At 37.4% G+C, this 24784-nt stretch overlaps 1 protein-coding gene across 1 annotated transcript in view; it reads right to left on the reverse strand.

Moving 5' to 3' along the window:
- LOC120420732 (uncharacterized) overlaps positions 1-24784 on the reverse strand; it is a 62398-nt gene that overhangs the window by 26825 nt on the left and 10789 nt on the right. Inside the window, exon 2 of the mRNA XM_039583827.2 lies at positions 1941-2831. Within this exon, the coding sequence (XP_039439761.1) occupies positions 1941-2185 (245 nt within the window). The 5' untranslated portion in view covers positions 2186-2831. The remainder of the gene's footprint in view (positions 1-1940; positions 2832-24784) is intronic.

Here is a 24784-nt window from a genome sequence, read left to right on the forward strand (position 1 = left end):
TGCCATGCAAAGGTTAAAAAACAGGAAAATTTATGTTTTCTAAGTCTCACCCAAATAACCCACCATTTTATAATGTCGATATCTCAGCAACTATAGGTCCGATTTACAATGTTAAAACATGAAACATTCGTGAAATTTTCCGATCTTTTCGAAAAAAATATTTAAAAAAAATTAAAATCAAGACTAACATTTCAAACGGGCCAAACATTCAATATTACGCCCATTTGAAATGTTAGTCTTGATTTTAAATTTTTGAAAATATTTTTTTCGAAAAGATCGGAAAATTTCACGAATGTTTCATGTTTTAACATTGTAAATCGGACCTATAGTTGCTGAGATATCGACATTATAAAATGGTGGGTTATTTGGGTGAGACTTAGAAAACATAAATTTTCCTGTTTTTTAACCTTTGCATGGCAATATCTCAGCAACTATGGGTCGTATCGACAAAGTTCAATAAAGCAAAATATAGAGAATTTTCTCAGCTTTTCAAAACTATTTTTTTCAAAGATGGGCAAACATGGGCACTAATTTAAAAAAATGAAAAACTGCGACTATTTTCAAAAAAGTTACCTAAAAATGGTTATAACTTGAAAACGGTGAACTTTATCAAAAATTCACTAAAGTACTTTTTGATTGCAAATTCGATTTTACATCGAAAAATTAAGTTGAAAAATTTTTGCGACCAATATTTCGATTTTTTGAAAAAATCTGTATTGATTCAAAAAATCATAACTCGGTCAAAGATTTTTTGCCCATTCTGGAAATTTCTGAAAAGTTGGCATTTTATGTCCTCTAAAACATATCAAAAAATAAAAAAAATTAAAAATAGTGTTTTTTTGCAAATCAAGTTTTAGTGACAAAAAGTTAAATTAAAAATCACCAAATTTTTTTTTACCGTGTTTCATTTTTTTTCAGTGTAGTCCATATCCATACCTACAACTTTGCCGAAGACACCAAATCGATCAAAAAATTCCTTCAAAAAATACAGATTTTTGAATTTTTACATATCATTTTTGTATGGACAGCTGCCAAATTTGTATGGAAAATTATATGGACAAACTAATGATGCAAAATGGCTTCTTTGGGCATACCGAAGGCACCAAAAAAGTTTCAGCCGGATTAAAAAATACAGAAAAAATCGAATGACCGAAATCTCAGAGAATTGCTCAAGTACAATTTAAAAAAAAATACTTTAATGACTCAATAATTCCCTGAATCACCTATTATTTACTTTTTATTACTCTAAATACCACTGTTTTTTTTTTTAAATTAATCAAATCAAAATCAAATCAAATTATTCCCTCTACAGCATTGATTTGGCGTTCTCGATTGCGAGATTCCTACTCGAAACTAGGTGTCCGAAGGCTTGATTGTTGAGGCAATTGCAAACCTCTTTTTACGCCTTAGCTTCCATCCACCCCGGGATTCGAACTGACGACCTTTGGATTGTGAGTCCAACTGCCTACCAGCGACTCCACCGAGACAGGACCTAGGAAGACGACTCCTTCACCTGAGCTAACGACCTAACCTCTAGGTTAGACCGGGGCCAACATTCACTTCCCTGTCCGACTGATCAGACAAATCTCGTCTCAAAATTTGCCACCGGGCAACCACGCTTACCCCTACACCACGGGTCCACGAAATAATTAATGATTAACCGAACTACCAGCTTAAAATCAAATTAATTAATAGTTTTAATAGTAATTTGCCAGTCTAAGGCCTTGCTGAAAATCCTTGGCCAATGAAGTGCCGATTGCGCTGAACTCCGTCAGCTCAGCCAGGACCGCTTCGAAAACATTGATATGCCAGCACAAGACTGCCAACAACTTTGCTTGGTGTGTTGGGAAAATTTAGTACAGAATGCATGCCTTTATAACAGTCAGCGATCGATCGATTCACTTTCAAAACTGCAAAACAAAATTGATCACCCTACTCACCGGTTGAAGAACGACTCCAGCAGATAGGTGCTGTGGGGCAGCGCCTCGATCAGGATATCCATCGGCAGTTCGGCCACCACGGATCGCAGCACAGACGGACCGAGCCGCCCAACCACTGTGGCCGCTTCACGGTACTGTCGACCCTCGGACAGCAGCATCAACCGGCGGAGCACCTGTCGCGGACTGGTGAAACCCTCCCGACCGTCACGCGGTGGCCCCCGGATCCGTTCGCGACTATCGGCCATGACTATCTCTCTCTCTCTCTCACTATAGACGTGGAGGTTAGTTTTCACTTGTTGAACAAAATCGTTTTCTCGACTGGCGTCCGCAAGGGGAAGGAATAAATTACTTTTAATTTTGAAACCCCTCAAGTGACGAAAACTTGGCCTATCAATGGATTAAGGTGAAGGTTGCCACAACCGGCGGTCATCGCGAAGTTCCTTTCTCTCTGTGCGCGGAATCTTCAATTTCAACACCACTCGAAACGGTAACATCCGAATAACTCTTTCAACTTGCTGACAGTTAAACCTCAAGATTGCATCATTACCAGTCGCGCGGCCATTGTTGGCGACGTTTCATGACCCACTGCGGCGGTCCAAGCTCAACCGACGACGTCGACTGCCCCAAAAACGGACTCAATTTCCCACCCATAACCTTTAATTTGGACGCGCGCGCGCGTGGTTGTTCAATTGTGACTTCAATTAGTCCAACTCAAACTGTGTGTCATCAACGATTTTCACTGCTCAATTTTCCGTAAGAACTCGGTTCCGGAACGCGCGTCTGTGGGTTCTTCTCGAATGGCGCTGCCCCAATTTGCTGGCTGTGGTCTCGGGTGGTCGACTCCTCGGAAGTTTGCTGGAGTTTGTCAGCTGATGGAATGTAATTCAAGGCCTGTGAAACGGAAGAGACGGGAAGAAAAAAGGGGAATAATTTGTCATTAGTATACAGCTTGGGCCCAGAATTATAGAGAGAAAAAACAACAATTTGTAACCGATTAGGGGAGCGTGAGCAAGGTGGGAAAATGACAGAGTTGAAGGAATTTTCTTCGGTTCACCTACTTTTGAGACCTGGGTTTATCACGGCAGTCACTGGCTGCACGCAATCAACGAATGGTGGAAAAATCAGAAAATCAACACTGATGATAGTGGTTTGGGTTTCATACAGGCAATCGAAAAGTTCTGCTTTCTAATAATTGCTTTGCAAATATTAATTTCCTACAAGCAAAATTGTAACTGAGCAGTTCTCTCAGATTTCGGTCATTCGATTTTTTTTTTGTATTTTTTAATCCGACTGAAACTTTTTTGGTGCCTTCGGTATGCCCAAAGAAGCCATTTTGCATCATTAGTTTGTCCATATAACTTTCCATACAAATTTGGCAGCTGTCCATACAAAAATGATATGTGAAAATTCAAAAATCTGTATCTTTTGAAGGATTTTTTTCATCGATTTGGTGTCTTCGGCAAAGTTGTAGGTATGGGTACGGACTACACTGGAAAAAAATTATGCAAGGTAAAATAAATTGGTGTTTTTTATTTAACTTTTTGTCACTTAAACTTGATTTGCAAAAAAACACTATTTTTATTTTTTTTTATATTTTTTTATTTTTTAGAAGACATCAAATGCCAACTTTTCAGAAATTTCCAGGTTGTGCAAAATAATTTCGACCGAGTTATGAATTTTTGAATCAATACTGATTTTTTCAAATACTCCAAATATTGGTCACAAAAATTTTTCAACTTCATTTTTTGATGTAAAATCAAATTTTCTATCAAAAAGTACTTTAGTGAAATTTTGATAAAGTGCACCGTTTTCAAGTTGAATCCATTTTTTGGTAACTTGTCTAATCTAATCTAATCTAATCAGACCCTAGCGCAGCCAATCTTTCGAAGGGATCCTGGAGAGTGCCTTAGGTTAGATGACGCCTAGCACTCTTCTTGTCATTTATTAACATTTGTAGTGCGCCATTGCATTAGAATGCATTGAAACATCACAAGCGTTAAAGCGGCCAGGCCTACTGCGTAAAGCCGTATCGCAGAGATGACTCGTAATTGGGTTGAGTTTGAGCACTGAGTGTTCGAACAACAACACAATTCTGAATCGACAGGGGAGGAAGAAGCGTGGGGACACACCGCCATACGCTCCGAGATTTTTGGTTGTATTCGTTGGGAGCACCATGCTAAGAAGGTTTGGTACTCCGGGACCCTCTGGGATGGGACATTGTATTTCCACGAATGCCCTGGACACTATTTTCCGTGGTTATAGCGCCACAACTCGCTCTCTGTAACAGTATTCCTAATTCCAGTCCACCTCACCAAGTCGTCATGGCCTAGTGGTTAGCATTTTTGCTTACCAATCCAGAGGACGGAGGATCGAACCCCGCCTCGAGCGACTTTGATTTTTCGTTCATATTCATCATTTCAAATTTATGTGTACTTAACTTTCTCGTTGGGAGCAGATGGGAATCGAACCCAGAACCATTCGCTTACAAAGCGAACACCGTAACCAGTCAGCCACGGCCGCTCCCAAATCCATTTTTTGGTAACTTGTTTGAAAAAAGTCGCAGTTTTTTTTAAATTAGTGCACATGTTTGCTTACTTTAGAAAAAAATATTTTTGAGAAGCTGAGAAAATTCTCTATATTTTGCTTTTTTAAACTTTGTTGATACGACACATAGTTGCTGAGATATTGCCATGCAAAGGTTTAAAAACAGGAAAATTGATGTTTTCTAAATCTCAGCCAAACAACCCACCATTTTCTACTGTCGATATCTCAGCAACTAATGGTCCGATTTTCAATGTTAAAATATGAAACATCCGCAAAATATTTTCAAATTTTTTAAACCAAGACTAACATTTAAAAAGGGCCAAACATTCAATATTACGCCCTTTTAAATGTATGTCTTCGGTTAAAAATTATGAAAATATTGTTTTCAAAAAGATCAGAAAATTTCACGAATGTTTCATATTTTAACATTGAAAATCGGACCATTAGTTTCTGAGATATCGACATTAGAAAATGGTGGGTTGTTTGGGTGAGACTTAGAAAACATCAATTTTCCTGTTTTTAAACCTTTGCATGGCAATATCTCAGCAACTAAAGGTCGTATCAACAAAGTTCAAAAAAGCAAAATATAGAGAATATTCTCAGCTTTTAAAAAATATTTTCAGCTCCCTCCGTGTACGCACGAGAGCATGCAGCTAGTGCTCAGTGCTCCATCGTTTTTTTCGATTTTTTTCGCCGTAATTGATTGTGGTTACCCGCGAGTTTGCTTCTCCAGCATGCCAAAGGCCGGCCGTGGCCGTGGCAGTTCGAGTGCGGCCTCGAAAAATCCGCGAAGTTCGTCTACCGGCCGTGTGCAAAAAGGTAAACAAACCAACGCCGTGTCGACCGCCATCGCGCAGGGGAGCGTGAGCGCAGAAGGAATCTACAAAAAGTTACTACACCCCGGATATGTTCCAAGATCACCAGTGCGAACCCGTTCGGGTACCTCCGGTGCCACGACCAGTGGCACATCAACATCCGCCAACATTCCCATCAGGAACGAGTTCCAGATGCTGAGCGACGACGAAGAAAACAACAACAACACCGACGGTAGCAGCACTACCGACGACGACGACGACGATGGTCGTGCACGGAAAAAAGTGCCGACGCCAAAAAAGAATAATTCTCCAACGGAACGAAGACCACCTCCAATTTTTGTTTTGGACACGTTGGCGGACGATGTTGACAAGTTGCTGGAAGGCCTCGGATATTGTCTGAAAATCGGTAAGTCGGCAGTGCAAGTGATCACACTGAATAAAAAGAGCTTCGACCAGGTGTTTGAAGAATTGAAGCGTAGCAACTTCAACTTCTACACATTCAACCCCGAGAGGCCCCTTGTAAAGGTCGTCTTGCAGGGTTATCAAGACCGTCCGATCTCCGACCTGAAGGGTCACCTTTCGGACGCCGGAATAAAACCGCGGGAGATTAAAGTGCTCTCGCGCAAGACAACGGTAACAGGTACACACACACTGTACCTGTTGTACTGCACCGTCAAGATCCAAGACCTGCGGCGGACTAAGACGTTAGACGGTTTTTGGGTAAACTGGCGGTTTTACACCAAGAACCCGACGGACGTAGCGCAATGCCACCGTTGCCAGAAATTCGGCCACGGCTCGCGGAACTGCAACCTCCGGCCCCGCTGCGTGAAGTGCGGTGAGTCACACCTCTCGGAGGCGTGCGCACTGCCACGAAAGGCGGACTTGGGGGACAAGGCAGAACAAACCAAGCCGCGCGTAAAGTGCGCGAACTGTGACGGTAACCATACCGGCAATTACCGCGGATGCATCGCGCGCAAGGCCTACCTCGAGGAGCAGGAAAAGAGAAAGAAGAAAGCAGCAGCATCCCACTCTCCTCAGCGAAGTACGAGCGCAGCCGTTCCTGCAGCTGGACAGCTTACGGTTCCAGCGGAAAACTCAGCGTTCCCTCCTGGTTGGGGGCGTTCGTTCGCCAGCGTGGTCGCTGCCGGTAGCGGCGATGCGGCCCAGCAAGGAGTCACCGGGGAAGATCTCTTCACCCTGCCGGAGTTCTTTGCTCTCGCGGGGGAGATGATGACGCGGTTTCGGAGCTGCCGGAACAAGGCAGAACAATTCCTGGCCCTTGGGGAACTGATGATCAAACACATCTACAAAGGATAAATTACCTGTGATCTAGATATAAGCTTTCTCTTCCTCTATCCCCTTTCCTTTGCAATTTCTGTAAGTTTTTTTTTATAGTTTTTTCTTACTCTTGCTAGTGCCTTAGTTAAAGAAATAATTGTTCCTAAATGGATTATGATGCAACACACAACTGTAAGGAACTCCAAAACTCTGTTATGCACTTCAAAATAACTCATTGTAGGGGAACCATACCCTTTTTCAGCCTATTTCTTTTATCGGCCTATCAGCACTTTGATCATGAATTACAGCTTTCATAAAGTGTTTTCGACTGTTCCAAAGTAATAAATAACTCACATAAAAGTGAGCAAGCAACTCTCCATTGTTGAAACATCTGAAAATGTTGATTTAATAGCGGAAAACGGCAAAAGTGATTAGAATTGGTCGAACGGCTTAGAGTGATTAAAATGGGCATCCCAAGTAGCATTTGGCAACATGATAAATTTGACTAAGTCCAGTTTTTGTTTTGTTATGCTGTAGAAACATAAAAATGACCTTTTAGCAACAATACGTTGCAATGTTGCAAACCTTTCGAATTGAAAACAATTTTGCAACAATCCATTTCGTTTTGTAATCGAAACATATTGAAAACTTATTGGTTCCATTGTTGCAACATGTGACTTAGCTGGATTTGTGTGCTAAGAATTATAATGAAATCAAAAATCCTTAGATACAGTTCAGCCCAACCATTTGCCCTTTCATCAAATCATCCGTGGCTCAGTGGTAGAGGCAAGGTGTGAAGATCTGAAGGTACCAGTCCAGAATTCCGACAGGAGCACTTTAGTTTTTTTTTGTCTAATAAGGTTTTTTTTGTTTCGCACAAATTAAACGGCAACATAACGGCAACATCATGACAACACAACAAACTACTTTACCGACATATTTAGACAAACAAATTGTTTCTGGAACTTCGTCGTAACAAAGTTGAAACAAGCGGCTAAATGTTGCCAACACAAAATTTTCGTGCGCTTTTTAGGGCACCACGAGTGTTCTAACTATGTTGTGATAGCACATTTTGGGTGTTACGAAATAGTTGCATTTAAGGATCCGCAACAAAAAATGTTACTTGGGATATTTCCCCTATCTTGATTATTCATCAATAAAACCGAATTGAATTGAATAAAAAATATTTTTTTCAAAAGTGGGCAAACATGTGCATTAATTTAAAAAAAATTAAAAACTGCGACTATTTCCAAAAAAGTCACCTAAAAATGGATTTAACATGAAAACGATGCACTTTATCAAAATTTTACTGAAGTACTTTTTGATTGCAAATTTTATTTTACATCGAAAAATGAAGTTGAAAAATTTTTGCGACCAATATTTCGATTTTTTGAAAAAATCAGTTTTGATTAAAAAATTCATAACTCGGTCAATGATTTTTGCACAACCTGGAAATTTCTGAAAAGTTGGCATTTGATGTCCTCAAAAACATATAAAAAAATAAAAATAAAAATAGTGTTTTTTTTGTAAATCAAGTTTAAGTGACAAAAAGTTAAATAAAAAACACCAATTTTTTTACCATGTATCATTTTTTTCCAGTGTAGTCCGTATCCATACCTACAACTTTGTTGAAGACACCAAATTGATCAAAAAATTCCTTCAAAAGATACAGATTTTTGAATTTTCATACATCATTTTTGTATGGACAGCTGCCAAATTTGTATGGAAAATTATATGGACAAACTAATGATGCAAAATGGCTTCTTTGGGCATACCGAAGGCACCAAAGAAGTTTCAGCCGGATTAAAAAATACAAAAAATAAAATTGAAGAAAAAAGACCGATTTCGTAGAGAATTGCTCCATGTCAAATTCATGTTTGATAATATAGTAAGTTTTATGCCCTTGTGCTATTATTCTACAAAAAAAAACTAGTACTGCATAAACAAAATAAAACTGCAAAACAGAAATGAACAATCATGCCTTAAAACTTCAAACATGAGTGGAAATTTCCAGTTAAATTAGCTGTGAAATTTCATAATTCGATCTTTTCAAAATCTTTTCAAAAGCTCAGATGAAAGTTTGCATGCTACTTTCTTTTGATAAATTTCTAATAAAAATAAAGTTTGGTAATTGTAAAACTGACAAATGAGGTTAGAATGGATCCCTCAGCTAAGTATTTCCCCGATTATGAGGATTTAACTTAATGTGAAGATAAGTATTACATAAAAAGGGTAATTTGTTTAGAATTTATTTGTTATTTTCTGATCGACATACATACATACATAGATTTCCTCCGATTTAGATGACAACTAGAGGAAAATATTGGTAAAACAAACTTAAAAACCAATTCGAGATTTCCATGCGAAATTTAAATTTCACTATTTCCCATTACTGAATTCGAAAAAACGAAACTATTGGCACTACGCCCCCCGGGGCATGGCCTTCCTCTAACGTGGGATTTCTGCTCCAGCGCCTCTGACGAGACAGGAGAAACCGGGACCGACGTTTTACTTCACCATCCGATAGAAGCTCAGTGGATAAGGCGGGAATCGAACCCGCGTCTCATAGCATCATCGGGATCGGCAGCCGAAGCCGCTACCCCTGCGCCACGAGACCCACTGAATTTACTGAATTCAGTAAAATTTACTGAAATCTGCACTTCTGAAATTATCAGTAAACGAAAACTTGCTAAAATTTCAGCAAATTTTGACAGCTCCATACAAATTTTAACTGAATTTCAGCGAAAAACTAACTGAAAATTTCTGTAGTGCAGTTTTCACTAAATATTAACTGAAAACGAACATCAGAATTTGCTGTGTACAATTGTTGTAGGTGAAAAGTCAATGAACAGGTGCAAATTAACAGTGGCATTTTGGAAGCTCAGGAGAAAGAACCTTTGTTCTGGTTTACCTCCTCTCACTTTCGTGAAAAGAAGAAATTTATTCAGCTTCCCGGAATACTTTTTAACAAAACTTTGTAAAAAACAATGGTGTCCTCGCACATCTATGAGCTTAATTATCAACTCAAGTTGACAGTTGCAACCCACCCATGTTAATTAAGTTACATAAATAAGCGCCACATTTCTCGAAACATTCAAACACGGCCCACAATCAAGCCTAATGAATGGTAATTGGCGGAAGCTTCACAGAGGTCATGTAACCCGGCAATGCAGTTAAAGGGTAAGTTTGAACCCATTAGCTGGTGACACACGTCCAAGACGACGAACCAATCAAGAGAAAGACGGGGGGAGAAATTAATTCTCACCTGGGTCTTTGTTGAAGTTGGAAAGTCGTGACTTGATCATTTTATCGACCAAACAGTCAAACTGTTTGTTGCGTCCAATTAACGGGATGATGACCCCCGGAGTCTGACTATCATCTACCTGAGCTCAACACCACAGACTGAACTAGATCTCGATCGAATCTTCCTTCATCTATTTACATAGTGCTATGCTTATTTTATCAGGTCGAAGAGCTTACCGCAAGCAGTCTGGGAAGTTGGTTCAATCGAGTCTAAGACCAGAGGGCAAAACACTTCCCCCTGGAAACTGCCGTACCCGCATTGAACAGATGCGGAAGCTGGTCGAGTGACCCACTAAGGTTAGTACCGACCGGCAGCACGCACCATAATCGCGGGGCTCGATACGAAGAAGGCTGCTGGCAGGTGTGTGCCAGACAATCGTTATTATCAAGCCATGATTTGCACACAACGAGCTTAAACTAGGGGAAATGAGACGCGATCACAGCAGTTTTTCTTGTTGAAACAATCGATGAATTTACGGTTTTATGGAGAGCAGTGCTGACTTGTGATGTTTTTAAGTAGGAAGTGGAACGACCGTTTTAGCGACGGAAGAAGCAAGTCAATTGACATGGTTTTCGTGATAAAAATCCGATTAACCTAATTAGTACGGCACTGATTAAACAGTGGTTGAACTGGCTTCTTCCCAGTATATAAAAGCATATCAAAAAGTTCAACTTTTCATTAATTTGTTAGCAAATTTTGACATATTTTTTACTTTGGACTGGCTGGTCTTTGGTCTTTTTGTCTTTTTGTCTTTTTGTCTTTTTGTCTTTTTGTCTTTTTGTCTTTTTGTCTTTTTGTCTTTTTGTCTTTTTGTCTTTTTGTCTTTTTGTCTTTTTGTCTTTTTGTCTTTTTGTCTTTTTGTCTTTTTGTCTTTTTGTCTTTTTGTCTTTTTGTCTTTTTGTCTTTTTGTCTTTTTGTCTTTTTGTCTTTTTGTCTTTTTGTCTTTTTGTCTTTTTGTCTTTTTGTCTTTTTGTCTTTTTGTCTTTTTGTCTTTTTGTCTTTTTGTCTTTTTGTCTTTTTGTCTTTTTGTCTTTTTGTCTTTTTGTCTTTTTGTCTTTTTGTCTTTTTGTCTTTTTGTCTTTTTGTCTTTTTGACTTTTATGTATAATTTTACTGTTTTGGTATGTTTCAAGGAGAGAATCTCATTTTTCCTTTCAATAGTACGCAAACGTCGACGTTCACTCAGCATCCCAAGTCATCTCGTAACAAATAATTGTCAAAACAATCCTTTTTTTCCTCGTTTAAAAACAACTTCCCCAAAGATTCCAAGTCTCGTACGCGGAAAAGCACACCAAGATGGTGGTGTCATCCATCGTCAACATGTAGCATGAAAGGTCACCACGTTCCAACGAACGTCCGCAGCCACATACGCTGAGAAGAAAAAGTTTTGCTAAAACGTCTCCGTTTAGGTTTCCTCTCTTGTTGCAGTAGCAAAACCCAGAGAAAATGAGGAATTTCCCACGGCGAAAGTCAAACAAAGTACATAAACCCAATAAAAAAATCCCAGAGTTGGATTAAAACAAGACACTTTGATACCGCCAAGCCAGCATCGCATCGCTCGGCTGGAAGCTGATGACAACAGTGACTTAGATGTTGAACATAACCTCAAACGGAACATCTCGAGGGGCGTGTGTATGGTGATACACAGCGTGCCGATAAGATCGCAAAAAAAACATGACCCGGCTCCTGCCGCTACAGGTATAGGCTTTATTCGCGGTAATTAAATCCATTCAATGTCGGTCGTTGAAGAAGCAGAAGAAGAAGACCGACCGATGTTGGCTTACATAAGTTTTTCCTATTACATCAATTATAATTACGCGTCCGGGGGAGAGAGGAACCCCCTGCTGGTTGAGGAGGATGATCAAAATAGTTTTGCAGGCCAGGGCGCGGAAGAAATCGTCAGGTGTGAGAAATAGACGTACAATGAAGCAGAAGCCAAACAGTTTTATGACTTAGTTTTCTTGTATCCGAATAGTTTCCCAGGGTGCTCGATGTAGGGCGGCAGGTGGAATTATTGACAGCTTAGCACAGCTTGAAAGTAAGTGCGCGTAACAAGCCCCCGACGATGACGGGCCCGCCGAAGGCATCAATAAACTGGTGAACTAATTCTCATTAAGCAGATGCATTGTTTTTCTTCACCGCAAATTATGGGTTGTATTTTGTTTGAATTAAGGGCACGGTATTGTCATAATTGAATGACACTGAAACTTTATGTAGTACCACGGTTCATAACTAACAATATTACTTTCTTATGTTTTACTGAGCCGATTTACTCAACTTTTTCTTTTCAATTTTGTGTATCAAGGTTCGTAAGCATGACTTCATGACTTGCATTAAGATTTTATGGAAAGAACATTTTCTTGAGCTTTGGCCAATTCGGCCAATTCGGAGTTGTAGAGCAAAACAAATCCACAAACTTTAGTTCATACTGCACATGAGAAGGAGCTGGGAAGATGCGACGACGAAAGCTTCAAGCTAAAACTTCCAACGATTCTGTCTCAGCGATATTGGGACACATTGCTTGAAAAGCTTTCTTCCGGAACCATTCCTTGATTGATCACCACCGAATTCCACCCGTTTCCCCGATCGCAGGAGCCAGCCACAATCCCACCGCGAAAAACAAACGATCACCAAGACCGCCCGTAACCATGGTAGCCATAGTTACGAGAAAAAAACAATCCAAAAGTTGAGGTGGTCAAGTGCACACCCCAGAATCAGCCATACTTGCTCGAGGCGTTGTACTAGACGCACGCTTACTTATTCATTCTCTTTCTCTTTCCAGATCCAGCGAAATGGGAGCCAAAATGTCGCGCCGAAGTGGGCGAAAGGCCGCTGCGGCCGTGAATGTGGCCAGTACGGTCGGGGAACTGGCCACTCCCGACGAGACGCGAACGGACGAAACTGACGTTGACCGGGTCGCGGGTGGCGGACGGGTTAACGGGGGAAACGCTTCGACGGGGGGCATTCCGGAACCGGATTCGCCGGTTTCGGAACAAAAATTAACCGATTCTTGTTTTGGCCAATCCGACGAACCGGCGGATCCGGTGCCGGAAGGGCCGATGGTAAATGAAATTGTATCAAATGACTTTTTGGACATTACTACGGCGGTTCCGATTCCGGAACCGCTCGTAGATTAAAATTTTCCATTGACTATTTTGACCGTTTCAGGGACATCTCAGGGCCAAATCGAGACGGTTTCGGTGGTTCCGGTTCCGGATCCACCGGTTAAAGATCAAATTTTGACAGACGATGTTTTGATTGATCTTGAAAGACCGGTGGATCCGGTACCGGAGTCACCGGAAACCAACGCTGCCCCACTTTCGGAGCCATCTGCGGCGGCTTCCTCTTCGGAACCGCCGGCAGAACCAAATGCATGTGAAATAAATTTTCCATTTTCAGAGACTTTAGAGGGAGTTCCGGAACCGGAAAATTCTAAAAAAATGTAAATTTTTCAGATTTTGTCTTGGTCTACGAGTACGCCGTTTGGGATTTTTCCAATCCAACGGTGTACTCGGTTCTCGTGAAAGATCCCGTGGAAACGGTTCCGGAACTTCCTCCGCTAAATTCCAATCAAATTAAATATTTCTGGTGTCACTCCTGTCAAAATTATGGTAGGAATACTTTGCCCTGGTTGCTTAGATTAAAATATTCCAAATTTGCGATGTGGTTGCGCCATTTGTTCTGCGGTTCAATGTGTTGCGCAGTTATTGGTTTGATTGTTTTTGTTTGAATTGTTTTAATGTTTTTTCTCGTTTCATGAGCGGTTCCTTGTTTTTGAGCTTTCCATTGTTACTTGTATTGAGAGGATTGGATGGAGATTTTAGAGTAGAACAACTATTGGAGGTAGATTATGATTTTGTTCTATCATATCAAAATTTCTAATCAATTTGAGAATTACAGATGGAGATGATGATTACGAGTACACGATGATGGATGAACTGGATGACGATATATTTATATGATACGATTATTGGATGAATTTGTATGGTAAATTTTCTAGATCACACAATTAAAATAGATTACAAATATATCGTTTTTACACTTTAGGCGCTGAATTGCTCGACGGACGACGATACTGACGGCGACGGGTTTCGATTGGAAGGTGGCTGGAAGACTGAAGAATATATATTTTTTTTATAAATGAAATGTATTTTATTTCTGTAACTGATTTTTGTATTGTATGAAATATATTTTTTGAAAACTAAATTGTCGTGCTTTATTTTAAGCAAGAAATACTTTGATAAATTTCAATTGAAAGATGTAATTGTTTGGGTTAATTTATGGTTTCGACTTGAATCCCAAAATAAAATTCCCTGACTTTGCCCTAACCTCTCCAGACGAACACATTTGTTTTGTTTTTTTTTTATGACATATTTTTTGTTGCGTTTTAGCCATTCTAGGGGAAATATACCCATTTTAAGCCTAATAAGCGGTCGTGTTTGAATGATGCTGGATAATCTGGAGTGTTCCTTGAAATTCACTAAAACCAAGTACACCAACGAGTAGAGCAACTTTTTGTAAACATTTCTGTTTATTTTCACTTCTATTAAAAGTTATGCTATTCCTTTTACAAGCATTTAAAAAAATGTTTCAAAAATGCATTCTAATCAGTCGAGTGCATTGGGCCACGCCCATTTTTCTATTTTCAGCTTAGTTCTTTTTTTCTTCCAGCGCAGCCAAAATTGATGAAATTTTAAGCGAACACTCACGAAAAGTAGCATTTATAGAGAATGTTTCCTGGCAACACCACAAGCGCTGCTGGTGGTGTTGGTGGCCACCCTTTGTTCTTTATTTTCCTTCGCTTCTCGCTCGGTTTTCTTCAGCCTTCGATTGGAATGGGTGGTCAAAATTGAAACGTCAAAAGACTTGGCGCGTTTGTTTTTTTTTATGGCGCTTGCTAATTATTTACATGTTTCGGGATTATTTTTCAAGTGAGTGACTAACTAATGTGTAAAATAACATGTTGCCGGTAGTTGGAAGCAATTTTATATCTTAGGCGCTTTGAAATCGTTAGCGCAAGTGAAAAGATATTGATGGCGACTTTCGTCAAGCAGTTAACCTCTCACATTGCGTGTGGATGTGTGTGCCACCAACATTATGAGAAATGGTCTCGCAAAATAGAAATTATGATCAAAAGTGCAGTAAATGGCATAAATTTGCGTGCTTACTTGAGGCGGTGCTGTTGCTGGTAAGTTTATAGCCTAAATAGTATTTTTCGAGCTTTAATCGAGCATCAAACTCTCCATATGACGAAGATAGGTATTTGATTAGAAAGGGTATATTTCCCCTACTTTGTGAAAATTGGAAATTTTAGATATTGAAAAACTTTTATTCAAAAATCTAGATATTTTTTTTGAAGAATTTTATAGGAAACGAACAACAGCGGTGGATTCTGCCAATTTTATTAACAATTTTTTATTTTGTCAACCTATTCTTCTTATTGAACATTCAAAAATTCATCTGTGATTTAAAATGTTGCCCTTTTACCAAAATAATACCAAAAATTTAAAATTGCTGCAAACTGGTTTCACTTCTATTTCCAGAGAAATAAAATTGTTAGTTTTTCATTTTAAGTAAATTGAAGTAAATAAAGTGTTTAATTTTAAAATTGTTTGCTTTTGCCAAATTTTCAAACGAGTTGAGACGATGCCTATAAGCCCTTAATTTTGTTTTGGAAAATCGGAATCGACTATTTCCGTTTTTTACCTGTGCCGGGCACAATAAATGTTTAATCCTTATGAATTCTCGGATATAGGATATAGATCGTTAAATTTGGAACAACTTTTCAGAAGAGACTATGTCTTTGGGATTTAAAAGCTTCAGCATTGTATTTTGTTATCGGCAAGTTTAAGAAATAAAAACAAATATTTTGAGATTTGCTGAAGAGCAATTCTGTACTAAAACCGGAAATGGGTTTTATTTGTAATTATCGATTTGGCTCAAACTTTGTGGGGGCGTTTCCCATCACCAAAGAAGCCATTTTGTGTCATTGGTTCACCCAGACAAGTCTCCATACAGTTTTGGCAGCTGGCCATACAAAAATGGTACGTAAATATTCGAAAATCTGTAACTTTTGAATGAATTTCCTAATCAATGTGGTGTCTTTGGCATTGTTGTAGGTATTGTTGCGAAATGTTAAGAACACGGGAAAAAAATTTAGCCGATTTTTATAAAAAAATTTACAAAAACTCAATTTCTCTTTTTGTTTATTGTAGAGATTTTTTTATATGTTTTGGGGCCGCAACTTTTGAGCCATAGAGAAGTGCGGTAACAAATTCTACCGCCGAGAAACATATTTATTTTAGGAAAAAAATAAATTTAATACATAAATTTATTAAGACCTTTTTTATGAAAATTGAATTTGCAATCGAAAAGATTTTTTTAATAAGGGCCCTGTTTACAAGATATTGCCACCAAAAGTTTGATTTCAGCGAAATATTTGCAGTTTTTAGATTTTCAAAAATAGTGACCATGAGTGACAATTTCTGAAAAAAAATGTTTTAAGGGATTAGAAAATTTCCTACAATTTCGTCTAAGAAACATTCAATATTGGGCTTCTGGTTGCTGAGATACAGCGGCTTGAGGAAAAAGAAACAGGAAAATTGTTTTTTTTTTCAAGTCTTACCCAAACATCCCTCCATTTTCTAATGTCGATGGGTAATTCTCTACGAACTCACAAGAAATCGGGAAAAGATGCCCCGACCCCTCTTCGATTTGCGTGAAACTTTGTCCTAAGGGGTAAATTTTGTTCCTAATCACGAATCCGAGGTCCGTTTTTTAATATCTCGTGACGGAGGGACGGTACGACCCCCTCCATTTTTGAACATGCGAAAACAGATGTTTTATGTAAAATGTAAAATTAGACGCCCGATTTGATGGCGTACTCAGAATTCTGCAAATACGTATTTTTCATCGAAAAAAAAACACTAAAACAGTTTTAAAAATTCTTGCATTTTCCGTTACTCGACTGTAATTTTTTTTGAAACATGTCATTTTAAGGGAAATTTAATGTACTTTAGGAAACTGCATTGAGCCAGAAGGGTCATTTTTTCATTTAGAAAAAAAATTTCGTGTTTTTTCTAACTTTGTAGGGTTAATTTTTTAGAGTGGAATAATGTTCTACAAAGTTGTAGAACAGACAATTACAAAAAATTTGATGTACATACATAAGGGGTTTGCTTAAAAACATCACGAGTTATCGCGATTTTACGAAAAAAAGTTTACAAAAAGTTGGTCGTCGTCGATCATGACCGTTCACGGTAACCCGCGACAGACACGGACGACGAAACAAAGAGAAACGCAAAAAGTAACTTTTTCAAAACTTTTTTTTCGTAAAATCGCGATAACTATGAAAAATTAGGCGTACTTTTCGAATCTACATTAACCCAGAAGGGTAATTTTTTCATTTAGAACAAAATTTTTCATTTTAAAATTTCGTGTTTTTTCTAACTTTGCAGGGTTGTTTTCTAGAGTGTACTTCCCTTAACTAATAAATGGTTTGAATTGAGATTGATGAGCAGATCGCGCTCAAATATATTTTTAGAAGAAGTTTGTTTTATCGTTACAGGTAGACAATTCCAATTTACGATGCCTCTTGCAAAAAACGATTGACTATAATAAGAAAGCTAAATGTTCTGTAGGTCGGTATCTAGTTGATGATCCTATGCAAAACAATACATGAACGATGTATAAAAGTTAGTGTATATGAGGAAAGTTGCTCTCGAGAATTATATTTGAAAAGGGCGAAAGTTATTTCAATGTTTTTGTAATTCGTAATTTAAAATAAGATGTATATATCTCCAAAACCAACGGACCATCATCCGTTTCAATCAAGTTGGATCGACTCGTCTACGGTCATTACCGAGAGATCTTCTCGTCTTCGATACCAGTTCTGTGATACTCTTTTGCTTGCTCCGTCAACAAACCAGCTGATTCAAACCAAACGGGCGTGACAAATCAACCGGTAATCGTCGAGCGAATGCCGCCCTCAAATGCCAGCAATGCTACACCATCAGGCCGGAAGTCGATCCGTCTGGGTTGGACAGCCCCCATCCCGCGCATCCCGGAGGGGTCATTGTCTCTCCACCCAGGTGCGCAACAGGTAACCTTTTTTTTCGCGTGCCGACGAGCCCCCTTCAAATTACATTGTTTTGACAAAATAATGAGAAACGGAAAATCTGTTCTACCCCGGCGGGTCTTCATCAGTCAATCTTCATCGCTCTTTCGAGTTGGAGTGGATCTTCACGTTTTGGAGTCCCCAGCAAAGGTCGGTCTTTGACGTTTCCGCTTGGTCGTCACCGCTCGGGGGGTCTCTTCCACGGAGTAAAACATCACTCCAGCTTTAAAGTGTTGCGCCGAGTGTGCGCCCGAATGCTAATAACAGTTATTGTCCGATAGAGTTCGTTTGTGCCTATTTCCACAAATATATTAGCCAGAAAGTCAGAGATGCTAAAGACAGATAATAAGCCCCATCTCCGCATGAAAATAAGTACGCGTCAAATGTTGGCCCACGACTCGTTTCAACTCGGGGGGAACTTTTTTCAGCAGCAGCAAATAGTGTGAGAAATGCAAACAAGACAAAATGTTTTGGACCCGCGATTGGTTGTTGTTGCGAAACGGGGGTCTGCAAATTTACTGTAGTTAGGGAAATTTGATGGTTTTTGGCAGCAGTGCGCGCGCTGAAGAGCTTTTATTTGCTCACACAACAAATGGGAGGTGCCAACACAGTTTGTGGTTTTGAGAGGGTGGGAATTGTGTACTTATGTAAATTTGTGGGAGATGCTAAATTTTTAACGAAATGATTTAAGCATTGATACTCGATAAAATTGTTTCACTTATTCCAAATGCTTTATTCATTTAATTTGATTTAAATTTTAAACTTGCTTCAATTGCTTTACTTTATTTACCGTCAGTGGGGTCGAAAATGAACTTTTAAATATTTTTTGTTGAAATTGCTCGAAAAGTACCCAAGTGTTTGAAAATCATTTCTTCAAACATTGTAGCATGTCAATACGATTCCCGCGAAAAAAAAACACTTTTGGATGACTTGTTTTTACCATATCTTTGTATTTGAGCATCATTTTAGTTTCATTTGACCCAATGTCACCCCCTCTAAGGGAGATTGGGTCAATTTTCAAACGCTTGACATTTATGTTAGAGTCCATTAAATTCCAAACTTATTTTACGGAAAATGTTAGTATACTATCTAGGAACAATTCTACGTTAAAAGATTTATGATGTTATTAAAATTGTTTTTGTTATTAAGAAATTAAGAGAAGTGTATACTTTTTTGAACCACAGTCACCCCCACTGACGGTACTTAATTTACTTGATTAAGTTTTTATTTTTGATTTACCAATTCTAGTTGTTTTTTTTTTGCTTTAATTGCCTTATTTTGTCTGCTTACTTCACTTGTTTTAAAAATTCTGCTTGTTTTACTTGTTTCTATCATGTTCATTGTTTCATTTATTTTACTTTTTAAACTTGTTTTATTTGTGTTTTTTTGTTGTATTAGTTGATTGATTTGTGTTACTTGACATGTTTTACTGATTCAATATTTTTTATAAATATTGTTTTGATTTGATGAATCTTTAACTAATCTAAAAAAAATAATTTATTTTTTGTAATGAGCTTTTCTCTAGAATTTTGCAAAAAATATTCTGATTTTTGTTGTATTTTTGAATTGCATGAAACTTTATTCATCGAATCCTTATATTCAAATTTGCCATTTTGCATCAATATACAAGTCACCATAGAAATTTAGACGCTGTCCATCGAAAAGTACTATGAAAACATTCAAAAATCTGAAGCTCGAGAAGAGATATTCTGATCGATTTGGTGTCTTCGGCAAAGTTGTACGTTACTATTCGATTATGACAAACTTTACCCATTTTATTTTTTTTTTATTTTTTTTATATATTTTAGGCCGTTGCAAATATTTTTTGAAGTTTATGTCCCTCGGCTCTGACCAAAGTCGAGGGGGGGGGGGGGGCAAAAAAATAAAAAAATATAAAAATTTAAATAACAAGCCTAGGTTTCAACATTTGGATGAAAAAAGTGTTTCAAAATGTATTGACGGAAATTTTTTTTCGGGGGCGACATAAACTTTGAAAAATATTTGCAACGGCCTAAGTATAGAAAAAAAGGTCAACTTTTGAGTTATTGATGATTTTAGTTACGATTTTTGAAGAAACATAGTTTCTTGGAAAGTATTGAAAATGCACACAAAAAAAGAGTGACATTTTTTGGCCAATTTTCAAGTGATTTTTTAAGCATTCCTCGAAGATTTATTAATGAAAAAAAAATATGTTTAATCAAAAAGAACTTTTGTAAAATTTTGATAAAGTGTACCATTTTTGAGCCACAGTCATGTTTTGATTGTTCATTTCAACAAAATTGTCTCTTTTTTTATTAAGAAAAAGTGGCTATCTTTGAAAAAGAAACACATTCGAAAATCTGAGAAAAATCTCAAAAATTTGCTTTATGATGATTATCGATTTGGTTGCTGAGATATAGCCTTGCAAAGAAAAGAAATTACAAAAAAAAAGATTTAATTAAACTATAACAAACTGACCCTCAATTTTCAATCGATGATATCTTGGAAACTTTGTACAGCTTTTCAATGTTAAAAAGTGAAAGTCGTGTGAAATTTTCTCATCCCCTTGAGAAAAAATGTTTATATTTTTTTAAATAACGACTTACATTTCATATTATTTGACAAAGTTTCATACAAATAAAAAAGAATGAAAAATCGATAAGCAAAATTTTAGAAATCTCTTGAGTTTTTTTAAATTGTCCAATAAACATAAACTTTAAAAAATATTCGCAACTGCCGATGCAAATATTTTTTTCAAATTTGTTGTCCCTCGACTCTGGCCGTGGTCAAGGGGGGGAGGGGGTTGGTTGGCAAAATAAATATAATAATTAAATCTGCCACGATTTCAAAATTTCAATCAAAAAAAACCATTGGAATCATTCGTTTTCAAAAAAAATTAAGATTTGACGAAAAAAAATGCTTTAGAAAAAAAACTCATTGCGGGTTTGTACATCGAAAATTCAACAAAATTCAAAAGATTTTTTAACTAACCCAAACATGCTCGAAATGTTTCTTAAAGCAGGAGAATGCATTTTAAATTGATTTCAGTTAATTACAGTTAAATTTGCCCCCTGATTTTTCGGGCCATCTGAATATATCTGAAATTTTATGTTCAATTTTAAAAATTATTTGATTCAAAAATATTCAAAACTAACTCCAAAACATCCAACTACCACCATTCCTTCTCATTGTCAATCCGTTACACACTTCTTTTCTTCTAGGTCGTAACTTCCGCAGTTCTAAGACATCTCGTTTTCTTCTCTTTTTCATCTGCCTTTTAATCAGCCGACCATGTAGGGTCCATCCGGCTTCTTCAACCTTCACAGTCATCTTACACCACCTAGAGGAATGTTTCTCAGAATCTAACTAGATGTAACGAAACGGCGCGCATCACAGACTGAAAGAAGCTCACAGAGGTGCGAATAGTCCCAAGCAGCGTTGCTATCTACCGACCGGCGGCATACCAATGTTGCAGGTTTAGACTGACTGCAGCATAGCCGGGGTATCTTCAGCTCTGATAAATAACAGCCGTCACTTCCTGGGCGCGGACCGAGACCTAGTTGGGTTTAGCTTTGATTTGTGGAACTAACGGAGAATCTATTCTGAATCTGTCTATTAGTCGTAAGAATTATTAAGTTATTATATCAAATTTTTCGGCATAAATTCCAACAATGAAATGTGTTTCAACAGGTTTAATTTCTCGCATAATTTGCTTTTCGCACTACATATTTCTGAAACAACCAATCAACACTAATCACAAAAAAATCTGCGCTTATTTGACCTGCAATGTGCCAACAATTGGAGCAGAACCGAGCTATTGGCGTTTCAATTATAGAAACAGTAGCAGCCCCAAATTGGATCATGTGACCACAAACCAAAAACACAAACCACACCAGATCGAGCAGAAATAGTGAAAGTATCAACTTGATTTCGCTTGAACTTGCACCAGTAACAAACGGACCACCCAAGCGAATCTAATATTCTTCAAAAATCGATTGAGCAGGACTCAAGATTGCCCCCCCTCTTGAATGCCAAAAACTGGGGCATCATTTTTCTGGAAAGCGCAAGTAACGACCTCGACACCATGACTCATCCATTCCCCTTAAGATACGAGAAGCAAAGTGTTCCGAAAAATTCAAATGCAGGGGGGGGGGGGCTTAAAAGCTTTCATCCAATATGGTTTTGGGAGATTGTGGTGGCGGCGGCGCACTGGCCGCTCGGATATAATAAAAACCTGCATTAACATACTTTTCACCTTATTGGTTTGCTCGTAAAGGTATGCGTCCGACTTGGAAAAGGAGCACTTGGTAGTAAAGTTTAGCTTGGTGCACCCGACGTGTGCAGCGGAAGAGACAACAAAGATTTATCTGTGTGAATGGAAGTTTGTTAGCGGTAAAGGTCACTTCAACGGTGAGTCATGTTATGTTGCACAAATAGATGCGGTGTTAATGAAATTAAGAATTAAGGTTTTATAGAAGAGTAATTCCAGCTCAAATCAGGAATTTTTCTGGTACTTTTGTACCCGACCCTCTCCGATTTCAATAAAACTTTTTAGACACGTTATCCTAGGCATCTATAAGCCATTTTTGTATATATGGAGCCAGTTGCACTCAAAAATGACATTTGAGAAGGGCGTAAGTTATTTAAATATTTTTGTATTTTGTGATTTAAATATTGCTGTATCTCGAAGCCGTTGCATCGTATCAAAAAGTGGTCAAAGGCAAACTTGTCGGAAATTGGACGGGCTTTCTGAAAAAAATACACTGAAATGAAAATACACGCCACTTCTATGAGATTTTTTGATTTTTAAGTTTAAAAGTAAAATTTCAAGGGAATGTCACTATTTTTTTTCGTTCAAATTTTTTGAGGAAATAGCCCAAGATATTACAAAAAGACTCACAAAAATGCAGGATGGTATGTCTCTCCTAAAAAAATATATTAAATCGTTTGCCTAAACTGTTATTTTTTTCATGTGTTCTAAACTTCAAAATTTTCAAAAACCGGTAGTGGAAATCGATTCTCCAGACAATTTTACATATCCTTGTGAAGCGGTTACAGCGGTTTTGAAAATAAAAATGTTGAATGTTTTTTTCAGTTGAAAATTACAATCTACTTAGGTGACACATTTTCATCTATTCTAATTCTTTGTGAGGCTGTATCTCAGAAATTAATTGCCAGATTTTCAAAGCGCCAGAAAGAAAATTATAGAACATTTTTTCAACTTTTCAAACATATTTGATGGCTTTTATTACAAAAATATTTTTTATGCTAAAAAAACCTAGCTTAAAAGTAGCTATAACATGAAAATGGAACATTCTATCAAAAAAAAATTAAAGCATTTTTTGATTGCAAGTTTCATTTTACTTATTTTTTTCAATATTAAAAAAATCTAATAATCCAGATTTTGCACCATCTCGCACTATGGCTGAAAAGATGTTTTTAATGTCCCTTAAACCATATAAAAAACTGTCAACTTTTCCTGTCCTTCTGAAGCAACGAAATGGCCTACGAAAAATAATAGAAGAGCAATTCTCTATGATTTCGACCATTCGATTTTTTTTGTATTTTTTAATCCGGCTGAAACTTTTTTGGTGCATTTGTTATGCCCAAAGAAGCCATTTTGGATCATTAGTTTGTCCATATAATTTTCCATACAAATTTGGCAGCTGTCCATACAAAAATGATGTATGAAAATTCAAAATCCTGCATGCTTTGAAGGAATTTTTTGATCGATTTGGTGTCTTCGGCAAAGTTGTAGGTATGGATATGGACTACACTGAAAAAAAAATGAATCACGGTAAATTTTTTTAGGTGATTTTTAATTATACTTTTTGTCACTAAAACTTGATTTGCAAAAAAACACTTATTTTATTTTTTTTTAATTTTCTGATGTGTTTTAGAGGACATCAAATGCCAACTTTTCAGAAATTTCCAGAATGGGCAAAATATCTTTGACCGAGTTATGATTTTTTGAATCAATGCAGATTTTTTTCAAAAAAATCGAAATATTGTTCGCAAAATTTTTTCAACTTCATTTTTCGATGTAAAATCGAATTTTCAGTCAAAAAGTACTTAGTGAAATTTTGATAAACTGCACCAGTTTCAAGTTACAGCCATTTTAAGGTAACTTTTTTCAAAATAGTCGCAGCTATTCATTTTTTAAAATTAGTGCCCAAGTTGAGAAAATTCTCTATATTTTGCTTTTTTGAACTTTGTTGATACGACCCTTAGTTGCTGAGATATTGCCATGCAAAGGTTTAAAAACAAGAAAATTGATGTTTTCTAAGTCTCACCCAAATAACCCACCATTTTCTAATGTCGATATCTCAGCAACTTATGGTCCGATTTACAATGTTAAAATATGAATCATTCGTGAAATTTTCCGATCTTTTCGAAAACTATATTTTCCAAAATTTTAAATGAAGAATAACATTTCAAAAGGACCAAACATTCAATATTACGCGCCCAAGTTTTTTACCGTTTATCATTTTTTTTCAGTGTAGTCCATATCCATACCTACAACTTTGCCGAAGACACCAAGTCGATCAAAAAAATCCTTCAAAAGATACAGATTTTTGAATTTTCATGTATCATTTTTGTATGGACAGCTGCCAAATTTGTATGGAAAATTATATGGACAAACTAATGATGCAAAATGGCTTCTTTGGGCATACCAAAGGCACCAAAAAAGTTTCAGCCGGATTAAAAAATACAAAAATTAAAATTGAAGTAAAAAGACCGATTCCGTAGAGAACTGCTCATAATAGAAAATTAATACCTTTCAATACCAGTGCTGAAAAGTTCTACAT

Source organism: Culex pipiens, chromosome 1, assembly GCF_016801865.2.
Source record: "Culex pipiens pallens isolate TS chromosome 1, TS_CPP_V2, whole genome shotgun sequence".
In the NCBI taxonomy this organism is placed as follows: domain Eukaryota; kingdom Metazoa; phylum Arthropoda; class Insecta; order Diptera; family Culicidae; genus Culex; species Culex pipiens.